At 38.9% G+C, this 20,205-nt stretch overlaps 1 protein-coding gene across 1 annotated transcript in view; it reads left to right on the forward strand.

Annotated features, from left to right (window-relative positions):
* hck (HCK proto-oncogene, Src family tyrosine kinase) overlaps positions 1-19,588 on the forward strand; it is a 60,058-nt gene extending 40,470 nt beyond the window's left edge. The window contains exons 10-13 of the mRNA XM_062979171.1: positions 471-547; positions 7,807-7,960; positions 9,785-9,916; positions 16,007-19,588. Of these exons, the coding sequence (XP_062835241.1) occupies positions 471-547; positions 7,807-7,960; positions 9,785-9,916; positions 16,007-16,209 (566 nt within the window). The 3' untranslated portion in view covers positions 16,210-19,588. The remainder of the gene's footprint in view (positions 1-470; positions 548-7,806; positions 7,961-9,784; positions 9,917-16,006) is intronic.
* The last annotated feature ends 617 nt before the right edge of the window (positions 19,589-20,205 follow it).

Consider the following 20,205-nt stretch of genomic DNA (forward strand, 5'->3'; position numbering starts at 1 on the left):
TTCGAACTGCCAACCTGTTGGTCAGCAGTCCTGCTGGCACAAGGGTTTAACCCATTGCACCACCGGGGTCCAAAGAAGTAACTAGGACCAATAACACATTACTTCAAAGGTCTGATTGCATGTAAGGCAACGTCACACCAAACATTGGCATGACGGGCAGGCAGCAGTTCTCCAGGGAGAAAGATTTGGGATAATTTCTGCTTCTTTGAAAAGTTGTGCCAGAAACTGAACCAGAGTGTATATGAACTTACCAGATCTTGCAAATATAGGGACAGGAGGTTACAACAACTTTGAGAATCTCACCAGCCACATATAGATTCTGAGAGTTGTCATTTCTGGTGCTGCCAATCAAGTGTGGTCCAGAGGCAGTTTCCTGTGTGTTTATTCCCTCGATGAAATAGACTGAACTGCACCTAAATTGGTCTTGTTTGTTTTCAAGGGGACACTCATTTCTTGTTTCCTTCTTATAGGCAGCTTGCTGGACTTCCTGAAAAGCGATGAAGGACGTGGTGTGCAGCTGCCCAAATTGATAGACTTCTCTGCCCAGGTATGACGGTGATGCGGGATCCCTCCCATTGGAATAGGGAGATTGTCATTGACAAGTCATAGAAATTTAGAGTTGAAGGGACCACTAGAGTCATAGGATCATAGAATCATATGTTAATGTGGGATTTGTGTATTGATAGTGTTTAAATGCAATTTGTGCCATGCTTGTATTGCAACTGATTGCATCATCCAGAATGTACCATAGTGTGGAAAGAGTTAATTGCCAAGAAGCTATGATGTCCTTGATGTGTGGCTGGAACTAGGGAGTATCCAGACACAAGTGTTTGTGCATAACGATTGCATCAGTTCAGTTCAGTTCAGTTGAGTTCTGTCTGCCTAGAGTTCGAGTCAAGTTCTGTTGGAGAACAGAGCAGTCCTGTGTTCGTCTGTTGTCTGCAAGTCTGTTTGTGTTGATTATTGCTGCACACCGTAAAACTTTGTAAATAGTTTTACCAACGTCTCTGAGTGTCCCTTCGTTCTGAGCTCTACTGCTTCCATCCAACTACTGCTGTACTGCAAATACTCTGACATCATAGAGTTAGAATAAACCCCAAGATCCATCCTTTCCACCCCCTTCTGCCATGCAGAACACAATCAAATCACTCCCAACAGATGGCCATCCAGTCTCCTCCAGAGAAGGAGACTCCACTACATTCCAAGGTAGCATACTCCACTGATGAACAGCTTTTACAATTCATAAGTTTTTCCTAATGGGTGGTTGTGTGTTTTCTGGGCTGTATGCCCATGTTCTAGAAGCATTCTCTTCTGATGTTTTGCCCACATCTATGGCAGGCATCCTCAGAGGTTGTGAGGTATGTTTTCTCAATGTTTAAGTGGAATCTGTTCCTGCAGTTTGTATCCATTGCTCCATTGTGTCCTGGTCTCTAGAGAAGCAGAAAGCAAGTTGGCCCTTTCCTTTCTACACATTCTACGCAACGTATAATTTTATGCATTTCCATCTTACTTCCCTTTTTTCTAAGATAAACAACCCCCAAAAGTTTTAATCTTTGCACACGGTGGAGCTGCTGCAGTTCCTCAAACATTTTGGCTGTCAAAACGCTCCTGTCCGAGGTTTCTGACCAGGTTCTTTCCCAGCCTGAGATGAAGAAGCGGGCGGATGAATCTTACACCACATTCTGCATGCAAAAGTAGGAGCTCTACCATTTGCAGCCTCCCAAAAAGCCCTTCCATGTTATTCATCCAGTGACCATTTCCCACTTTGGTTCAGTTTCCATTCCGCTGTCAATGATGAGCCAAATCCACTTTGGGTTTCGGTCTGAATTTAAAAGAAACTATCCAAATCATCCCGCTGTTAGCCAACCTAGCAGTTCGAAAACATGCAAATGTGAGTAGATCAATAGGTACCGCTCCGGTGGGAAGGTAACGGCATTTGTTGCAGTCATGCCAATGACCACATGACTTTGGAGGTGTCTACGGACAATGCCGGCTCTTCGGCTTAGAAATGGAAATGAGCACCAACCACCAGAGTCGGACACGACTGGACTTAACATCAGGGAAAACCTTTACCTTTTACCTATTTGTTAGATACAGTAGAGCAGGGGTCCTCAAACTTTTTAAGCCGAGGGCCGGTCCACAATCCTTCAGACTGTTGAGGGGCCGGATTATCATTTGAAAAAAAAATACAAACAAATTCCGATGCACACTGTACATGTCTTATTTGTAGTGCAAAAACAACAACAACAACAATGAAAGAACAATACAATATTTAAAAATAAAAATAATTTTAACCAACATACATTTATTAGGATTTCAATGGGAAGTGTGCTCCTGCTTCTGGCCAATGAGATAGTCAAGTTAATTAGGGTTGTTGTTGTTGTCGTTGTTGTTGTGTGACTTCAAATCATTTCAGACTTCGGGCGAGCCTAAGTCTAAAATGTATTTATTTATTATTTATTTATTTACTTCATTTATTTACTACATTTGTATCACACCGTTCTCACCCCAAAGGGGACTCAGAGTGGCTTACAAATTATATGTACATACAATATATTATATTATTAGCATAGCACAATATTAGCATTATATATTACTTTATTGAACTATTCCACTATACTGTAATATTATTAGTAATATTATATGTAATATAGAATATATAATTAATATTATTATATGGTATTATTATTAGTGTTATATTGTATTACATTATAATATTATTATCAATATTATATGTATATACAATATATTATATTATAAAACTGAGGGCGGGGGCCAGGTAAATGACCTCGGAGGGCCGCATCTGGCCCCCGGGCCTTAGTTTGGGGACCCCTGCAGTAGAGTCTCACTTATCCAAGCTTCGCTTATTCAAGCTTCTGGATTATCCAAGCCATTTTTGTAGTCATTGTTTTCAATACATTGTGATATTTTGGTGCTAAATTCGTAAATATAGTAATTACAACATAGCATTACTGCGCATTGAACTGCTTTTTCTGTCAAATTTGTTGTAAAACATGATGTTTTGGTGCTTAATTTGTAAAATCATAACCTATTTTGATGTTTAATAGGCTTTTCCTTAATCCCTCCTTATTATCCAAGATATTTGCTTATCTAAGGTTCTGCTGGCCCGTTTAGCTTGGATAAGTGAGACACTACTGTATATGTATTTAAGGAGCCTCCGGTGGCTGAGTGTGTTAAAGCGCTGAGCTGCTGAACTTGCAGACCAAAAGGTCCCAGGTTCAAATCCTGGGAGCAGAATGAGCACCCACTGTTAGCTCCAGCTTCTGCAAAGCTAGCAGTTCGAAAACATGCCAATGTGAGTGGATCAATAGGTACCGCTCCGGCGGGAAGGTAACGGTGCTCCATGCAGTCATGCCGGCCACATGACCTTGGAGGTGTCTGTGGACAACGCCGGCTCTTCGGCTCAGAAATGGAGACGTGCACCAGCCCCCAGAGTCAGACATGACTGGACTTAACGTCAGGGGAAAACCTTTACCTATATATATTTATGTATGTATGTTAGATATATATATATATTAACTAAAGGGGCAAAAGGTTTGTGCAAAGCCCAACCTAAGAAGCTAAAAGCAGCAGAGCTGATAGTATTTGCGTATACAAAGCTGCCTTCCCAGGGCAGTGGATCTATGTGAGGATGAGTTGTGTTATTTTTGTGGCACCTGGAACACGTCCAAGGGACTTTCCTCCCTTTAGGTCTCTTTCTCTCCAAAGGAGGAACTGTTCTCGCTCTTGTCTTGGAACAAACATCCCTTTGTTCCTCTGCTCTGACGGTGTTTTCTTTCCTGGCATCCAAGCCAGCCATTCAAAGGAAGGAGCAGGTGCACCCACGGCCATCCATCCATCGTGTTTAGCTTGGCTGAACTGACAGTTAACTCCTTCTTCCACTTCTCATCTTCAACACCTCAGGGACTTAGAATCACAGAGATGAGGGGACCCCAAGGGATATCTAGTCCAACCCATTCTGCCCTGCGGGAAGGCACGACTCCTGAAAGATGCCCACCTGACCTCTGTATAAAGACCTCCAAAAATGAAGAACCTGTTACCATCTGAGGCAGCGTAGTTTGGTTGTTGTGTGTTTTCCAGAAGCATTCTCTCCTGACATTTCGCCCACATCTGTGGCAGGCATCCTCAGAGGTTGTGAGGTATATGAAGAAACCAAGCAAGGAAGGTTTATATATATCTGTGGTGGGGAAAGGACCCTAGTCTGTTGGAGGCCAGTGTGGATGCTGTAATTAATCACCTTGATTAGCATTAAATAGCCTTCCAAGATTCACACCCTGGCCTGGGGAAATCCTTTGTTTAGAGTCACTCTAAATTCAACTCACACAACTGTGCTGAACTTTAGTTGACTTTTGTAAATTGCTGTGAATGTTTATTTAGATTTTATGTCACTATATAATTGTCTGATTCTGTCTGACTATATTGGTTTAATTTGTCGATATTATGTTCAATTCACTGATATGAAGTTTTATTTGATAGGTTTTTAACGCTGTTTTCATATGTGGGTTCTTGTTGGGATTTAATGCTAATATCTCTCTGTTTTATGAAGGCATTGAATGTATGCTGCTGTTTGTTGGAATCCGCCCTGAGTCCCTTTGGGGAGATAGGGCGAAATAGAAATAAAGTTTATTATTATTATTAAGAGTCGTTAGCTGCCCCTGATTGACTCATGCCTGGAATAATAATAATAATAATAATTATTATTATTATTTTATTTTTATACCCCGCTACCATCTCCCCAGAGGGACACGGGGTGGCTCACAAATATAAAACCAGCATACAGAGTATCAAATACCAAAAACACACAAATAAGATTAAAAGGCATAAAATAAAATTCAGTTCGATGCCGCTTGAACTACCATGGCTCAATGCTGTGGGATCCTGGGAGTTGTAGTTTTACAACGTCTTCAGCCTCCTCTGCTAAAGAGTGCTGGTGCTTCGCCAAACTACAGATCCCAGAAATCCATAGCCTTGAGCCATAGCAGTTGTTATGATGGCAAATTGCATTCATTCTACAGGGCACATGCACCCATTAATCTTCGGAGAAGCATGAAAACATTCATCCCTTCAAATATTTGAAGATATGGTGAGGATTTATGAGGAGGTCATTGTTAAGACTGTGAACAAAAACAGCAGGGAGTTCTCAGGGTTTTTTTTTTAAAGTCCTGCCTCACCCATGTCATCAAACGCAAAGGAAAGCTGGTGCCTGAGACATTGTTTTCATTAGATTGATCCAAAATGCCTTACAATGAAGAAGAGAAGATTAAGGGAGGATGTGTTCTTCTTCTTCTTCTTATTATTATTATTATTGTTATTATATGACACAGCAAACAAGATAGATGTGTCATAAAATAATAATAATAATAATAATAATAATAACTTTTTATTATTTTATTTAATTATGACACAGCAAACAAGATAGATATGCTGGATTTCATATCACAAAACCACAAGTCGAACATTCCCAAGTGTCTAGGACTGTGTGATGTATTTTCGGATGATGTGCGCAGATCCCAGTAGGGTGGCCTTTTGCAGTTGGCAGATCGTAATTTTGTCAATGTCTATTGTTTCAAATGCCGGCTGAGATCTTTTGGCACGGCACCCAGTGTGCCCATCACCACCGGGACCACCTGCACTGGTTTCTGCCAGAGTCTTTGAAGTTCAATCTTGAGGTCCTGATAGCGGCTGAGTTTTTCCTGTTGTTTTTCATCAATGCGACTGTCACCTGGGATGGCAACATCAATGATCCAAACCTTTTTCTTTTCCACAACTGTGATGTCTGGTGTGTTGTGTTCCAGAACTTTGTCAGTCTGGATTCGGAAGTCCCACAGTATCTTTGCGTGCTCATTTTCCAATACTTTTGCAGGTTTGTGATCCCACCAGTTCTTTGCTGCTGGGAGGTGGTACTTGAGGCATAAGTTCCAATGAATCCTTTGGGCCACATGGTTGTGCCTCTGTTTGTAGTCTGTCTGTGCAATTTTCTTACAGCAGCTGAGGATATGATCAATGGTTTCGTCAGCTTCCTTGCACAGTCTGCATTTTGGGTCATCAGCTGATTTTTCGATCTTGGCCTGAATTGCCTTTGTCCTGATGTCTTGCTCCTGGGCTGCAAGGATCAGGCCTTCTGTCTCCTTCTTCAGGGTCCCATTCGTGAGCCAGAGCCAGGTCTTCTCCTTGTCAGCTTTTCCTTCCATTTTGTCAAGGAACTTTCCATGCAATGTTCTGTTGTGCCAGCTGTCAGCTCTAGTTTGTAGCGTGGCTTTCTTGTACTGGTTTTTTGTCTGCTGTGCTTTGAGGAGTTTCTGATTTTTGACCAGTCAAAGCAGGTTCTTCACTTAGCTTTACATATTATTATTATTATTATTATTATTATTATTATTATTATTATTATTATTATTATTATTATTTTATGACACAGCAAACAAGATAGATATGAATTGAACTGGAATTGAAACAAACTTGGCTCACAGAACTCCCATGGCCAACAGAAAATACTGGAAGGGTTTGGTGGGCATTGACCTTGAGTTTGGGAGTTGTAGTTCACTACATCCAGAGAGCCCTGTGGACTCAAACGATGATGGATCTGGACCAAACCTGGCACGAAGACTCAATATGCCCAAATGTGAACACTGGTGGAGTTTGGGGAAAATAGACCTTGACATTTGGGAGTTGTAGTTGCTGGGATTTATAGTTCACCTACATTCAGAAAGCACTGTGGACTCAAACAATGATGGATCTGGACCAAACCTGGCACGAAGACTCAATATGCCCAAATGTGAACACTGGTGGAGTTTGGGGAAAATAGACCTTGACATTTGGGAGTTGTAGTTGCTGGGATTTATAGTTCACCTACATCCAGAGAGCACTGTGGACTTAAATGATGATGGATCTGGACCAAACTTGGTGTGAATACTCAATGTGCCCAAATGTGAACACTGGTGGAGTTTGGGGAAAATATACCTTGACATTTGGGAGTTGTAGTTGCTGGGATTTATAGTTCACCTACATCCAGAAAGCACTGTGGACTCAAACAATGATGGATCTGGACCAAACTTGGCACGAAGACTCAATATGCCCAAATGTGAACAATGGTGGAGTTTGGGGAAAATAGACCTTGACATTTGGGAGTTGTAGTTGCTGGGATTTATAGTTCACTTACACCCAGAAAGCACTGTGGAGTCAGTCATTTTGAGATGGGATACGAGGTCTGTGGCTCCATAGATATCTGCTTCTGAGGACTACAAGTCCCATCGTCCTCCCTGTATGGAAGCCCAGAAGGTCCAAAAAAGTTGAGGAACCTCTTGAGATATTTAGTTGGGATGGCGCCATGAGTTGGCCATCTTGAGATGGGATACAAGGCTTGTGGTTCCATAGATATCTCCTTCTGAGGACTACTGGTAAGAGCTGTTTGCTGCTTCCTCTGGAGAATTTTGAACAGAGGCTGGATGGCCCTCTGTCCGGAAGGGTTTGCTTTTGAGTTCCTACAAGGATAAATATTGTGTTTCTTTGGAGAACATATTATCTCGGTGTTTGTGTCCTTTTGATGATTTACTGCTTGGTTATATTAACACCGTGGAAAATTAACCCAGTCGTTCTGTCCTAGAAATGTCATTTCTTATGTACATGAAGCTTAGAGACTTTGCACAATAACGTTATGTCTGGAGCATAAAACGGAGAATCCGGCTAATCATTAAAGGGCAAATAAAATGCATGACGATGATGTCTCCCAGACAGTTTTGCAAGTTGACACTCTTTTGTAACGGATGCCTTTTCCTTCTCTTGTTGCAGATTGCTGAAGGTATGGCTTTCATTGAACAGAGAAATTACATTCATCGGGACTTGAGGGCTGCCAACATCCTAGTCTCAGGAATATTAGTGTGCAAAATTGCAGATTTTGGCCTGGCCAGAGTGATTGAGGATAACGAATACACAGCCCGGGAAGGTAGGAAGGAAGGATAAATCTGTCCCATTCCTGCAAACCCCAATTTCTTACTACTACTTTTATTTACCGTATATACTCGAGTATAAGCCGAGGCACCTAATTTTTTAGCACTGGGAAAACTTATTGATTTGAGTTTAAGCCGAGGGTGGGAAATGCAGCCGCTATGAGTAAATTTCAAAAATAAAAATAGATAACAATAAAATTACATTAATTGAGGCAGCAGTAAGTTCAATGTTTTCGAATATTTACATAAAACTGTAATTTAAGCTAAGACTGTCCAGCTCTGATTAAATCATGATTTCAATGTAAATGGTATTACGTATCCATCCAATAATAATAAATACAATAAATAATTAAATGTAATAATAATAATAGAATAAAATAATCAATGTAATAACAATAATAATAGAGTAAAATAATAAATGTAATAATAACGACAATAATAGAAAAATAATAAATGTAATAGTAAGAATAATAATAGTAAAATAAAAAATGTAATAATAATAACAATAGAGTAAAATAAAAAATGTTATAATAATGACAATAATAGAGAAAAATAATAAATGGAATAGTAACAACAATAATAATAGTGTAAAATAAATGTTATAATAATGACAATAATAGAGAAAAATAATAAATGTAATAGTAATAATAATAGAGTGAAATAATAAATGTAATAATAACAATAATAATAGAGTAAAATAATAAATGTAATAATAATGGCAATAATAGAGAAAAATAATAAATGTAATAGTAACAATAATAATAGAGTAAAATAATAAATATAATAATAATGGCAATAATAGAGAAAAATAATAAATGAAATAGTAACAATAACAATAGAGTAAAATAATAAATGTAGTAATAATGACAATAATAATAGAGAAAAAATAATAAATGTAATAATAATGACAATAATAATAGAATAAAATAATAAATGTAATAATAACAATAATGGAGTAAAATAATAAATGTAATAGTAACAATAATAGTAGAGGAAAATAATAAATGTAATAATAAAAATAATAGAGTAAAATAATAAATGTAATAGTAACAATAATAATAGAGTAAAATAATAAATGTAATAATAACAACAATAACAGAGTAAAATAATAAATGTAATAATAACAATAATAATAGAGTAAAATAATAAATTTAATAATAACAACAATAACAGAGTAAAATAATAAATGTAATAATAACGATAATAATAGAATAAAATAATAAATGTAATAGTAACAATAATAATAGAGTAAAATAATAGATTTCATAATAACAATAACAGAGTAAAATAATAGATGTAATAATAATGACAATAATAGAGAAAAATAATAAATGTAATAGTAATAATAATAGAGTGAAATAATAAATGTAATAATAACAATAATAATAGAGTAAAATAATAAATATAATAATAATGACAATAATACAGTAAAATAAGAAATGTAATAGTAACAATTATAATAGAGAAAAATAATAAATGTAATAATAATGACAATAATAATACAGAAAAAATAAATTATGTATATTATATACTCAAGTATAAGCTGACCCGGATATAAGCTGACCAGGACCCTTACTTGAGTATAAGCTGGGGGGGGGGCTTTTCAGCCCTTAAAAAGGACAGAAAAACTCAGCTTATACTTGAGTATATATGGCATATACCTGCACAGCTGTCTTTAAAATTGTATTTGTCACCTGCCTGCTGTTGCATCAACCTCAGTGGCTGATGAAAGGGATAAAAATAACCTTAATAATAGCAATGATGCTATTTTTCAACTGAATCTCCATCTCCACTCTCTTTTATCTTTGTTCATTGGACAGGTGCCAAGTTCCCTATCAAATGGACTGCACCGGAGGCCATCAATTACGGCTCCTTCACCATCAAATCTGACGTCTGGTCTTTTGGGATTCTGCTGATGGAAATCATTACTTACGGACGGACTCCTTACCCAGGTACGTGGAGAGAAAAGCTCTAGATTTCTTGGTTTTAGGGCTACAGTATTTATATTCCACCCTTCTTTCTCACCCTGAAGGGGACTCAGGGCCGATCACAATGTACATATACATGGCGAACATACAATGCCATATGACATAGAGACAGAAATGAAGACACAGAGGCAATTTGACATTTTCCAGCTTCCAGGCTTCATGAAGGTGTGCTTGATTCCGGCCACAGGGGGGAGCTGCTGCTTCATCATCCACTGTGACACCGAGTCCTTGATGGATTACTTCCTCATTCCTTTTCCACGTGCTGCTGGATGATTTTTATAGTGTTGTCAATTAGTTAAATTAGCCTCCCCGCATAAGCAGTACCTAAAGGGCCAGGTTGTGGCGCAGCTGGCTAGTAACCAGCTGCAATAAATCACTACAGACCAAGAGGTCATGAGTTTGAAACCCGGGTCGGGTTAAGCCCCCGACCATTAAATAGTCTGGCTTGCTGTTGACCGAAGCAGCCCGAAAGACAGTTGCATCTGTCAAGTAGGAAAATTTAGGTATGCTTTATGCGGGGAGGCTAATTTAACTAATTTACAACACCATAAAACTGCCAGCAACATGCCGGAAAAGGAATGAGGAAGTACAGTCACTAGTGGACAGTGAAGCAACAGCTCCCCCTGTGGCCGGAATCGTGAAGCTGGAAATGTTAAATGCCTCTGTGTGTGTCTATATTGTATGTTGTTTGTCTGATGGCATTGAATGTTTGACATATATATATATGTTCATTGTAATCTGCCCTGATTCCCCTTTGGGGTGAGAAAGAAGGGCAGAATATAAATACTGTAAATAAAATAAAATAAATAAATAAAAAATTCCTACTTGACAGATAGAACTTTCTTTCGAGTTGCTTAGGTCAACAATGAGCTGGGCTATTTTTAATGGTCGAACGCTCAGTCCAGCCCGGGCTGGCTTCGAACTCATGGCCTTTCGTTCAGTAGTGATTTATTGCAGATGGCTACTAACCAGCTGCGCCACAGGTGGAAGGACTCTCAGAGGTGTAGATAATACTGCCAGGATTTGGAAATTACCTAACATTTTCTAAGTGATATCAGAGTTAATACCTCCGGCCTATTTATTCATCGAACCAAGGGTACAAGTTGTAATGTATCTGAAAACATAAACAAAATTTTAAATAAAAACAAAAACAACTTGGCATGATACTAAATGTCCTTTGACCAGAATCTGGCCACTTGGAGTGCCTCTGGTGTTGCTGTGAGAATGTCCTCCGTTGTGCATGTCGCAGGGCTCAGGCTGCATTGTAGTAAGTTGTCTGTGGTTTGCTCTTCTCCATACTCGCATGTTGCACGTTGTGGCCCCATTTCTTAAGGTCTGCATTTCGTGTTCAGTACCTTCCAAGTCGCAAGTCTTCTGTGTGCCCAGGAGGGAGTCTCTCATCCGGTATCAGCCACAGATTGAGGTTCCGGGTTTTAGCCTGCCACTTTTGGACTCTCGCTTGCTGAGGTGTTCCTGCGAGTATCTCTGTAGACCTTAGGAAACCTCTGCCCTAACCACCTGTAAAAAGAGTTAAGCCACTGTAATTGGGGTGTGGTGGTTAATACAATGGGAGTATTATATAGATTGTAATTATATTAAGTACCGTATATACTCGAGTATAAGCCGACCCGAATATAAGCTGAGGCACCTAATTTTACCACAAAAACCTGGGAAAACATTGATTCCAGTATAAGCCGAGGGTGGTAAATTTCAGAAATAAAAATAGATACCCTGTTTCCCCTAAAATAAGACATCCCCAAAAAATAAGACCTAGTAGAGGTTTTGCTGAATTGCTAAATATAAGGCCTCCCCCAAAAGTAAGACCTAGCAGAGTTTTTGTTTGGAAACATGTCCGGCGTTCACCAAACAAAACACCAGAGCATGGAGGATATACCAGTTGTATATGGAAATAATGGTAGTAACAAGAAATTCTTGACAGAAGTCACAGTTTGTCTGGTTTTGTTATGTTGGTTTGTGATGACAGTATAGAATAAATGTTCATTTTTTGTTCAACAATAAATGTGAATTCTTCTTCATGGAAAAATAAGACACCCCCTGAAAATAAGACCTAGCACATCTTATCTTTGGGAGTAAAAAATAATATAAGACAATGTCTTATTTTCTAGGAAACACGGTACCAATAAAATTACATTAATTGAGGCATTAGTAGGTTAAATGTTTTTGACATAAAGCTCAAATTTAAGATAAGACTGTCCAACTCTGATCAAATCATTATTCTCATCTTCTTCGGTGTAAATGTGCTTATGTATCCTTTTAATAATAATAGAATAAAATAATACATGTAATAATGATAATAATAATAAATACAGGAAAATAATACATGTAATAATAAATAGAGTAAAATAATTAATGCAATAATAATAAGATTAGAGTGAAATAATAAATGTATTATTAATAATAATAAAAATAGAGTAAAATAAATGTAACAATAGCAACAATAATAGAGAAAAATAATAAATGTAATAATACCAATAATAATAGAAAATAATAATAAATGTACCATATATTCTCGAGTATAAGCTGACCCAAATATAAGCCAACCAGGACCCTCACCCGAGTATAAGCCGAGGGGGGCTTTTTCAGTCTCTAAAAAAGGGCTGAAAAACCAGGCTTATACTCGAGTATATACAGTAAATTTGATGAGGGATAGATGGTGGTTTGAATTGTGTATTTGAGAACGGCTGCTGTGAGGAAGAAGAAGCTGTAAACTTTGTATATTTTGTATATACTTTGTATACTGCTGCAACAAAAGAGAAAGAAAAGCCTTTTTGCTTGTTTGAGGAAGAACAAAAGTCTGTGTGTTTTGTTGTCTGAGTAGAAGACCACAACAACTCTGTTTTAGGAGACTTGGTTCCTTAACCAGAACTAATAGAGTCATTTATGCAAGAAAAGGAGTTTTATGACTGCATTGAACCCCTGACAAATACTAGGCTCACGGTCCCAGTCAGGTTAGGGCCCTTCCACACAGACATATAATCCAGAATATCAAGGCAGAAAATCCCACAATATCTGCTTTGAACTGGGTTATCTGAATCCACACTGCCATATATTCCAGTTCAAAGCAGATAATGTGGGATTTTATTCAGCTGTGTGGAAGGGGCCTTTGATAGGCTGACATCTTTATAGAAGGTGCATTCTAATGAGCCCGACTCTAGTCTGCTTTGGTCAAATCTCATTAATAATAATAATAATAATAATAATAATAATAATAATAATAATACTGTGGATATGTACAAGAGACAGGTGACTAAATGGTCAAAAGGTCTAGAAACCAAGGAATGGCTTAGGGAGCTAGTTATACTTAGCATTTATTTATTTATTTACATCGTTTCTACCCCGCCTTTCTCACCCGAAGAGACTCAAGGCGGCTTACAATAATAGGCAAAAATTCAATGCCTGACACAATACATTCAAACAACAGTTCAGATAAATTAATAACATAACATAGTAAAATACATGATACAAAAGTTAAAAAACACGTACAAGTTAAAATCAATTCATCTAAAAATTTCATACGTCTGGCTACCGGTATTAAAAAACTGTAATATCAGGAAGTAAATAAAGAACAACACTCAGGGCCAGCTAACACCTCCCAGTATGGAGAAGACACATTTTTAAGCCCATCATCATGTGCAAGATAGAGCATTTTTGTTTTCTGAAGCTCCTCCAGAGGATAGGACTCAATCCAATGGATTCAAAGGACAAAAAGGAAATTCTGACTAAACATTGGGAAGAACCTATGAAATGGCAGACAAAGGTTTGAGGAAATGAGACAAAGAGAGTTCCGGTGGCTGTAGAAAAAAATGACGTTTATTCTCAGTGGCCAGTGAGAATAAGCAATATAGAAAAGACCTTCCCCTGTAATCAGGAAAGTGAAGGTACCTAGACAAAGGAACACAGATCCTTATATACTATTTTGGCCTGCCTCTATCTACGTCACATAGGTATTATCCATCACCAATTAGTGTCAAAAAAAGTCTTACTTTGCACTTACTAAAAAGCTATCTTTGCATTTTCCTAAAATATAGACTACTTCAAGACCTCTGACCCTCCATTAGCCTTATCTCTGGAATTCTCATCTCATCCATTAGGGCTCCCCCTCGTCCTCCATTAATTAAGGAATTTACTCCCTACCTTAGCTTGTCAGAGAGAGTAATTAGTATTCCCCCCCTGGCACCAGGTCTTATCTTGACATCCCAAAAAGCCTTAATTTGTCTTTTGTCCATTAGCTTATCTATTCTTGTTGACACTTAACATATGTCCCTGGCACTTAGAGTGAACTTTGGTCTTGCTTATGGGGAGAGATCTATTTTGCTGAGCAGAGTGTATTTTTGGCTATAGGCACACAATCTGCTGGTGATTACATATTTTCCTATTTCTATTTCTTAACATGATTATATCCAATATATAGTTTCCAATACAATTATTATATTTTCCCAATACACCTTCATCACCTACCTGACATAAAAACTGTCTTTGTAAAGTAATTATCTCACAAAGAGTTCTGGCACAGGAGGTAAAATCAGGCAGCGAATCTAGTCTCTCAAGAGAGTATCAAAAGCAAAGTTTATTTTCATCATAGCTATGATAAAGGCAAATAGCCATACACACCCACAGGTCTGTACATGCAGTAAACAAAGAATATATATCTTGGCTTATCTAAACTTGACCAATTGCTGAGGGTCTCCTTCACCTTCCACACCTGTTTTGGCACAAGTGCTTTGTCTGTAGCCTAGTTTATTTATTTATTCATTTATTTCCAATATTTCTATCCCGCCCTTCTCACCCGAAGGGACTCAGGGCGGCGTACAATTGGCAGCAATTCGATGCCGACACGTCATTAAAAACAAACAGCATATAAAATCTATTACAGTTAAATACACTATAAAATATATAAAATATAAAAGAAAGAGATCTGAGGTTTTGGTCAAAGCACCACAAACAAAATACTGAGATGAACAATCCATGAGGAATGAGGTCAAACTGGCAAATGGACAAACTGCCAGTTGTGGGTTTTTTGTTTTTATTTTATTTTGTTTTGCTTCTCTCTCTTTCTCTTTCTCCACTTACTGGCTCAGGTTGTTTTGATGCATTAAAAATGAATTAATCCAAGTAGTAGGCAAATCATTCATTCCAGGTTATGGGCCTCTGAATTAAGGGGGATATTTTGGAACGGTTTCAGGGCAATTTATTTATTTATTTCATTTATTTATTTATTTCATCCTATGATACAGACTGAATGGTTGTAAAAAATTTACTTACGGCTAGTGTTAAGAACTGCGGTTTTGGTTTTGTTTTCATATTTTTCCTCCTTTTTTTGGAGAATAAACTAGATTAAATTTTGTTGGAAAAAAAACAAAAACATATGGTTAAAATCTGTTCATCCAATATCTTCGTGCTTTATCCATACATCAGTCTGGGTCGTCTTTGTCATTTATTCGTTAAAAGCCTGAGCACATAGCCATGTTTTTAAAGCTTTTCTAAAACTCAAAAGGGTTGGGGCTTGTTGTTTACTCTGAGCTAGCTTCTGTCCTTGGAACTTTCTCGAGAAAGGCACCAACTCACAAAGAAAGGGAGGGGCACAGGTCCTTTGTTACACGTACTACCCTGGCTCACACAAAGAGCTTGCAGTGTCTGTACAAAAAGGCTGATACGATATATGCAGAAGCAAAGCTATATATGCAAAAGTTCACCATTTTCTGGCCTATGGTCCCTTCATCTTGAAAGTGAAATCAAGCTTCTTGGGATGTTGATGGAGTCTCCTTCTATGGTGGTGTTGACACCAAAACATCAGCCCTCCAGGTGTTCTGGACTTCAACTCCCACAATTCCTAACAGCCTACCGGCTGTTAGGAATTGTGGGAGTTGAAGTCCAGAACACCTGGAGGGCTGATGTTTTGGTGTCAACACCACCATAGAAGGATGGTGGGAGTTGAAGTGTGGGAGTTGAAGTCCAGAACACCTGGAGAGCCCATGTTTGTTTGTGCCTGTTGTGCCCATCTCTACAAATCTCTTCTCTGTTTTAATAATCCAGGGATGTCGAACCAGGAGGTGATGCGTGCCCTCGAGCGGGGCTACCACATGCCCCGTCCGGAGAGCTGCCCGGTCGAGCTCTACGACATCATGCTGCGGTGCTGGAAGAAGAAGCCGGAGGACCGTCCCACCTTTGAGTCCAATCAGAGTATCCTGGAGGATTTCTTCACTGCCACGGAAAGCCAGTATCAGCAACAGCCTTAGAAAAAAAACAACAGATATGTGAGAAAATGCTGGCATGGGAAGGTCCATGCAAAGAACCATGCCAGTGTGGACCTCAAGATTCCCTAAGCAAAAGGAGCTCTCTTCATGTTGCCTGCTTTCAAAGGGATCTCCATGGCTACTGCTTGAAACTGTTCCTGCTTAGACTGAAACTTGATCTAACAAAAGCAGTTCATGCATTTTTAATCAAAACATGAAGAAATCGCAGCCAACCAATACTGGTTCAGAGGGAAAGTGACATGTACTTTTTGCTTCAAGTTCTTGGAAAAGTTCAGACTCTCCCACCTTTGGTGTCTTAATGACCAAAGCTGGGTGGACATCTTTCAGGGCTGATTTAGTTGTGCACTTCTGCACGGCAGAGGCATTGGACTAGATCAGGGGTTCCCAAACTAAGGCCCATGGGCTGGATGCGGCCCTCCAAGGTCATTTACCAGGCCCCTGTCCTAAATGTTAGACTTAGGGTTGACCTAAGTCTTCCTGGTCTTTGGAGGTCTCTTTGTTTACTTATGGCCTTATGAGATCGTCTAGATGGTCTTTGAAGGTCTCTTTGCTTAGCTACGGTCTTATGAGACCATCTAGATGGCTTTTGAGGGTCACTTTCTGTACCTATGGTCTTATGAGATCATCTAGATGGCCTTTGAGGGTCCCTTTCCTTACCTATGGTCTTATGAGATCGTCTAGATGGTCTTTGGAGGTCCCTTTCCTTACCTATGGTCTTATGAGATTGTCTAGATCGGGGTCCCCAAACTAAGGCCTTCCAAGGTCATTTCCCTGGCCTCTGTCCTAAACTTTAGACTTATGATTGACCTAAGTCTGAAATGACTTGAAGGCACACAACAACAACAATCCTAATTTTGGACTATTTCATCATAGTCTGGGCCCCCAACAGTCTGAGGGACTGTGAACCGGCCCCCCACTTAAAAAGTTTGAGGACCTCTGGACTAGATGGTCCTTGTGAGATTTATGGTCTGCAATTCTCTGAATTCTTCAACCAGCCCAGCCATGGGAGTTGCAGTGCAGTATTCATCCTTTGTTCCAGAATGCTTGATTGTGTGCATGTTTGTGTGAGAAAGAGAGAGAAAAAATGCTTTAAATATGTTCATCTGTAGCACTCTAATCCAGCTGCCACCTGTTCTTTTATGCAAGGAATGGTTCCTAATTTAGGTGGCAAAGCCTAAGGAGGAACAGTTGAGTATGTTTAATGTGTTGTCAGAGACTTTCATGGCCAGAATCACTGGGTTGTTGTGGATTTTCCATGTTCCAGAAGCATTCTCTCCTGACATTTCACCCACATCTATGGCAGGCATAGTTTTCAAATATTCCTCACAACCTCTGAGGATGCCTGCCATAGATGTGGGTGAAATGTCAGGAGAGAATGCTTTTGGAACATGGCAAATACAGCCCAGAAAATGCACAACAACCCTGAGTATGTTTATTTGGAGAAGGAGAGATTGAGAGATGACATGACAAAATCATTGGCAAATATCTAATATGGAAGATGGGGAGAGCTTGTTTCCTGCTGTTCTGTAAGAACACGATCCAACCCAATGGAAGCAAATTAAGAAAGATATTCTGCTTGAAAATTAGGAAAATATTCTGGAAGAATTCCCTGACAGTGAAGTGGACGGATTCTCCTTTCTTATGGCTTTTTTTTTACATTGGGTTTGGATAGACACCAGTCACTGATGTGGGTTAAAGGTATCAAGGCTGGACTAGATGACCCTTTGAATCCCTTTTACCTCTTCGGTTTTATGAGTTTAATATATGCACATAAACTAATAAAGAAGCATTTCTTAAAATGAGGAACAAGTGATGAGCCCAACTGGAAGGGAAAGGTATATATATGAATTGCAAAACCCCAAGTGAATAACAGTTATGAGTCAACAAGAAGAAATACTAAACTGTGGTAATCATCTTCATATTTCTAGCTCACATTATTGACAAAAATAATATGTAAATGAAATTCAAGAGAAAAAAAAAAGGTTCTATTCTGGTTTTACTTGGGAGTACCAGAGGAAGCTCAGACTTTTACAAATGAAGTGTGCAGACTAAAATTGCAAGCACAACCCAGAAATGTAAATAGGGGCAGAAGATGGACATGGCTTTTTTCATGTCAAGACTTGAGAAACTGCAAGTCGCTTCTGGGGTGAGAGAACTGGCTTGTCTGCAAGGATGTTGCCCAGGGGATGTTGCCTGGATGTTTTGATGTTTTTACCATCCTTGTCCCCACATGGAGCTGGAGCTGATAGAGGGTGCTCATCTGCATTCTCCCCGGGTTGGGTTCAAACCAGCAACCTTCAGGTCAGCAATTCAAACTTCAAGTCAGCAGTCCTGCCGGCACAAGAGTTTAACCCACTGTGTCACCAAGGGCTCCACGATGGACATGTATCTGGACTAGATTAGCAAAGGGACAAAGAGGAAAAAGCTTGGATTAGCCTCTCGTGGCTCTTCGATCTCAGTGGATTCCCCCAATAGCATTAAGAAGGGCATTAATAAAAAGCCATATTTGGCTTCTTGAAATGTTAGACTGCCACTTAGTAGCTTATAGCCAATGGACAGTATATGACTGATGATTTGCACTTGCTCAGCCATTGTTGAGAAGGATCTCCATCTCTTTGTTTTGCAAAACATTTGCATCTCTCCTTCAAAGCAACATCCCAAACAAACAAGGAAAACATTGATTTGTTTCCTGGGCTACAACTCTGCTAGCAAAGATTTTTTTTTTAAATCAAACAAATATTTCTATCGTTAAATGCTGCAAGCTTTCTTATTTTTTTGTTCCAGCCTTTCTTAGGGCAGCAGAACTGCTGAGTTTTTAAAATGAACAGCAGTAGGTTTGCCACTTCAGCACAAACAAACAAAAAATACAAGATGAATGTAGCATCTAGAAATATTGGTTTCAGGAGTATTTTATATGGCCTAAGGACTCAAAATGGAATGGTTTGTGTTGAAGGGACTGCAGTTCTTTTGTCACACCTCAAAGTAGTCGCTGTTGCAATGGGCTATTCCAGGCATGCTCCAATACTTGTCCTGCTTTTATACATACCATTTAAATGCTTTTGTTCACAGGCAATGTAATGCTCATGAAACCCCGGGATTCTGAAAGGCCATTGCAGTTAAAAGTGGAATCATAGTGCTATAATTACACAGTGCCTGAGTTTGTCATCTCAATGGAAGCTCACAATAGGCTTTCCATTCACAACTGGACACTTCTATATCTAAAATCCTCTGTGAGACCAGTATAAAGGAAGAAAACCCAAATGGGGTTTGATGATGCCTATTTACTTTGTATATTTGAAAATGTATTGATGTAAACTATATTTTGTGTCTTTTATAATAGTAAAGTTTGACCAAGTCAAAACTCTTTTGCTGTCTTTTCTGGCTATAGGCAGTGATAATTTAGGAAATATGGGGATGTGAACATGACAATAGGGGATGTGAACATGACCTGCATGCGCCCAAAGCATCACTGAGCAACAGTATTTAATAATAATAATAATAATAATAATAATAATAATAATAATAATAATACCCAGGAGCAAGCCATCAGAACAAATGCAATTAAGGCCAAGATTGAAAAATCAGCTGATGACCCAAAATGCAGACTGTGCAAGGAAACTGACAAAACCATTGATCATATCCTCAGCTGCTGTAAGAAAATTGCACAGACAGACTACAAACAGAGGCACAACTATGTGGCCCAAATGATTCATTGGAACTTATGCCTCAAGTACCACCTCCCAGCAGCAAAGAACTGGTGGGATCACAAACCTGCAAAAGTATTGGAAAATGAGCACACAAAGATACTGTGGGACTTCCGAATCCAGACTGACAAAGTCCTGGAACACAACACACCAGACATCACAGTTGTGGAAAAGAAAAAGGTTTGGATCATTGATGTCGCCATCCCAGGGGACAGTCGCATTGACGAAAAACAACAGGAAAAACTCAGCCGCTATCAGAACCTCAAGATTGAAC

Source organism: Anolis carolinensis, chromosome 4, assembly GCF_035594765.1.
Source record: "Anolis carolinensis isolate JA03-04 chromosome 4, rAnoCar3.1.pri, whole genome shotgun sequence".
Classification (NCBI taxonomy): Eukaryota; Metazoa; Chordata; class Lepidosauria; order Squamata; family Dactyloidae; genus Anolis; species Anolis carolinensis.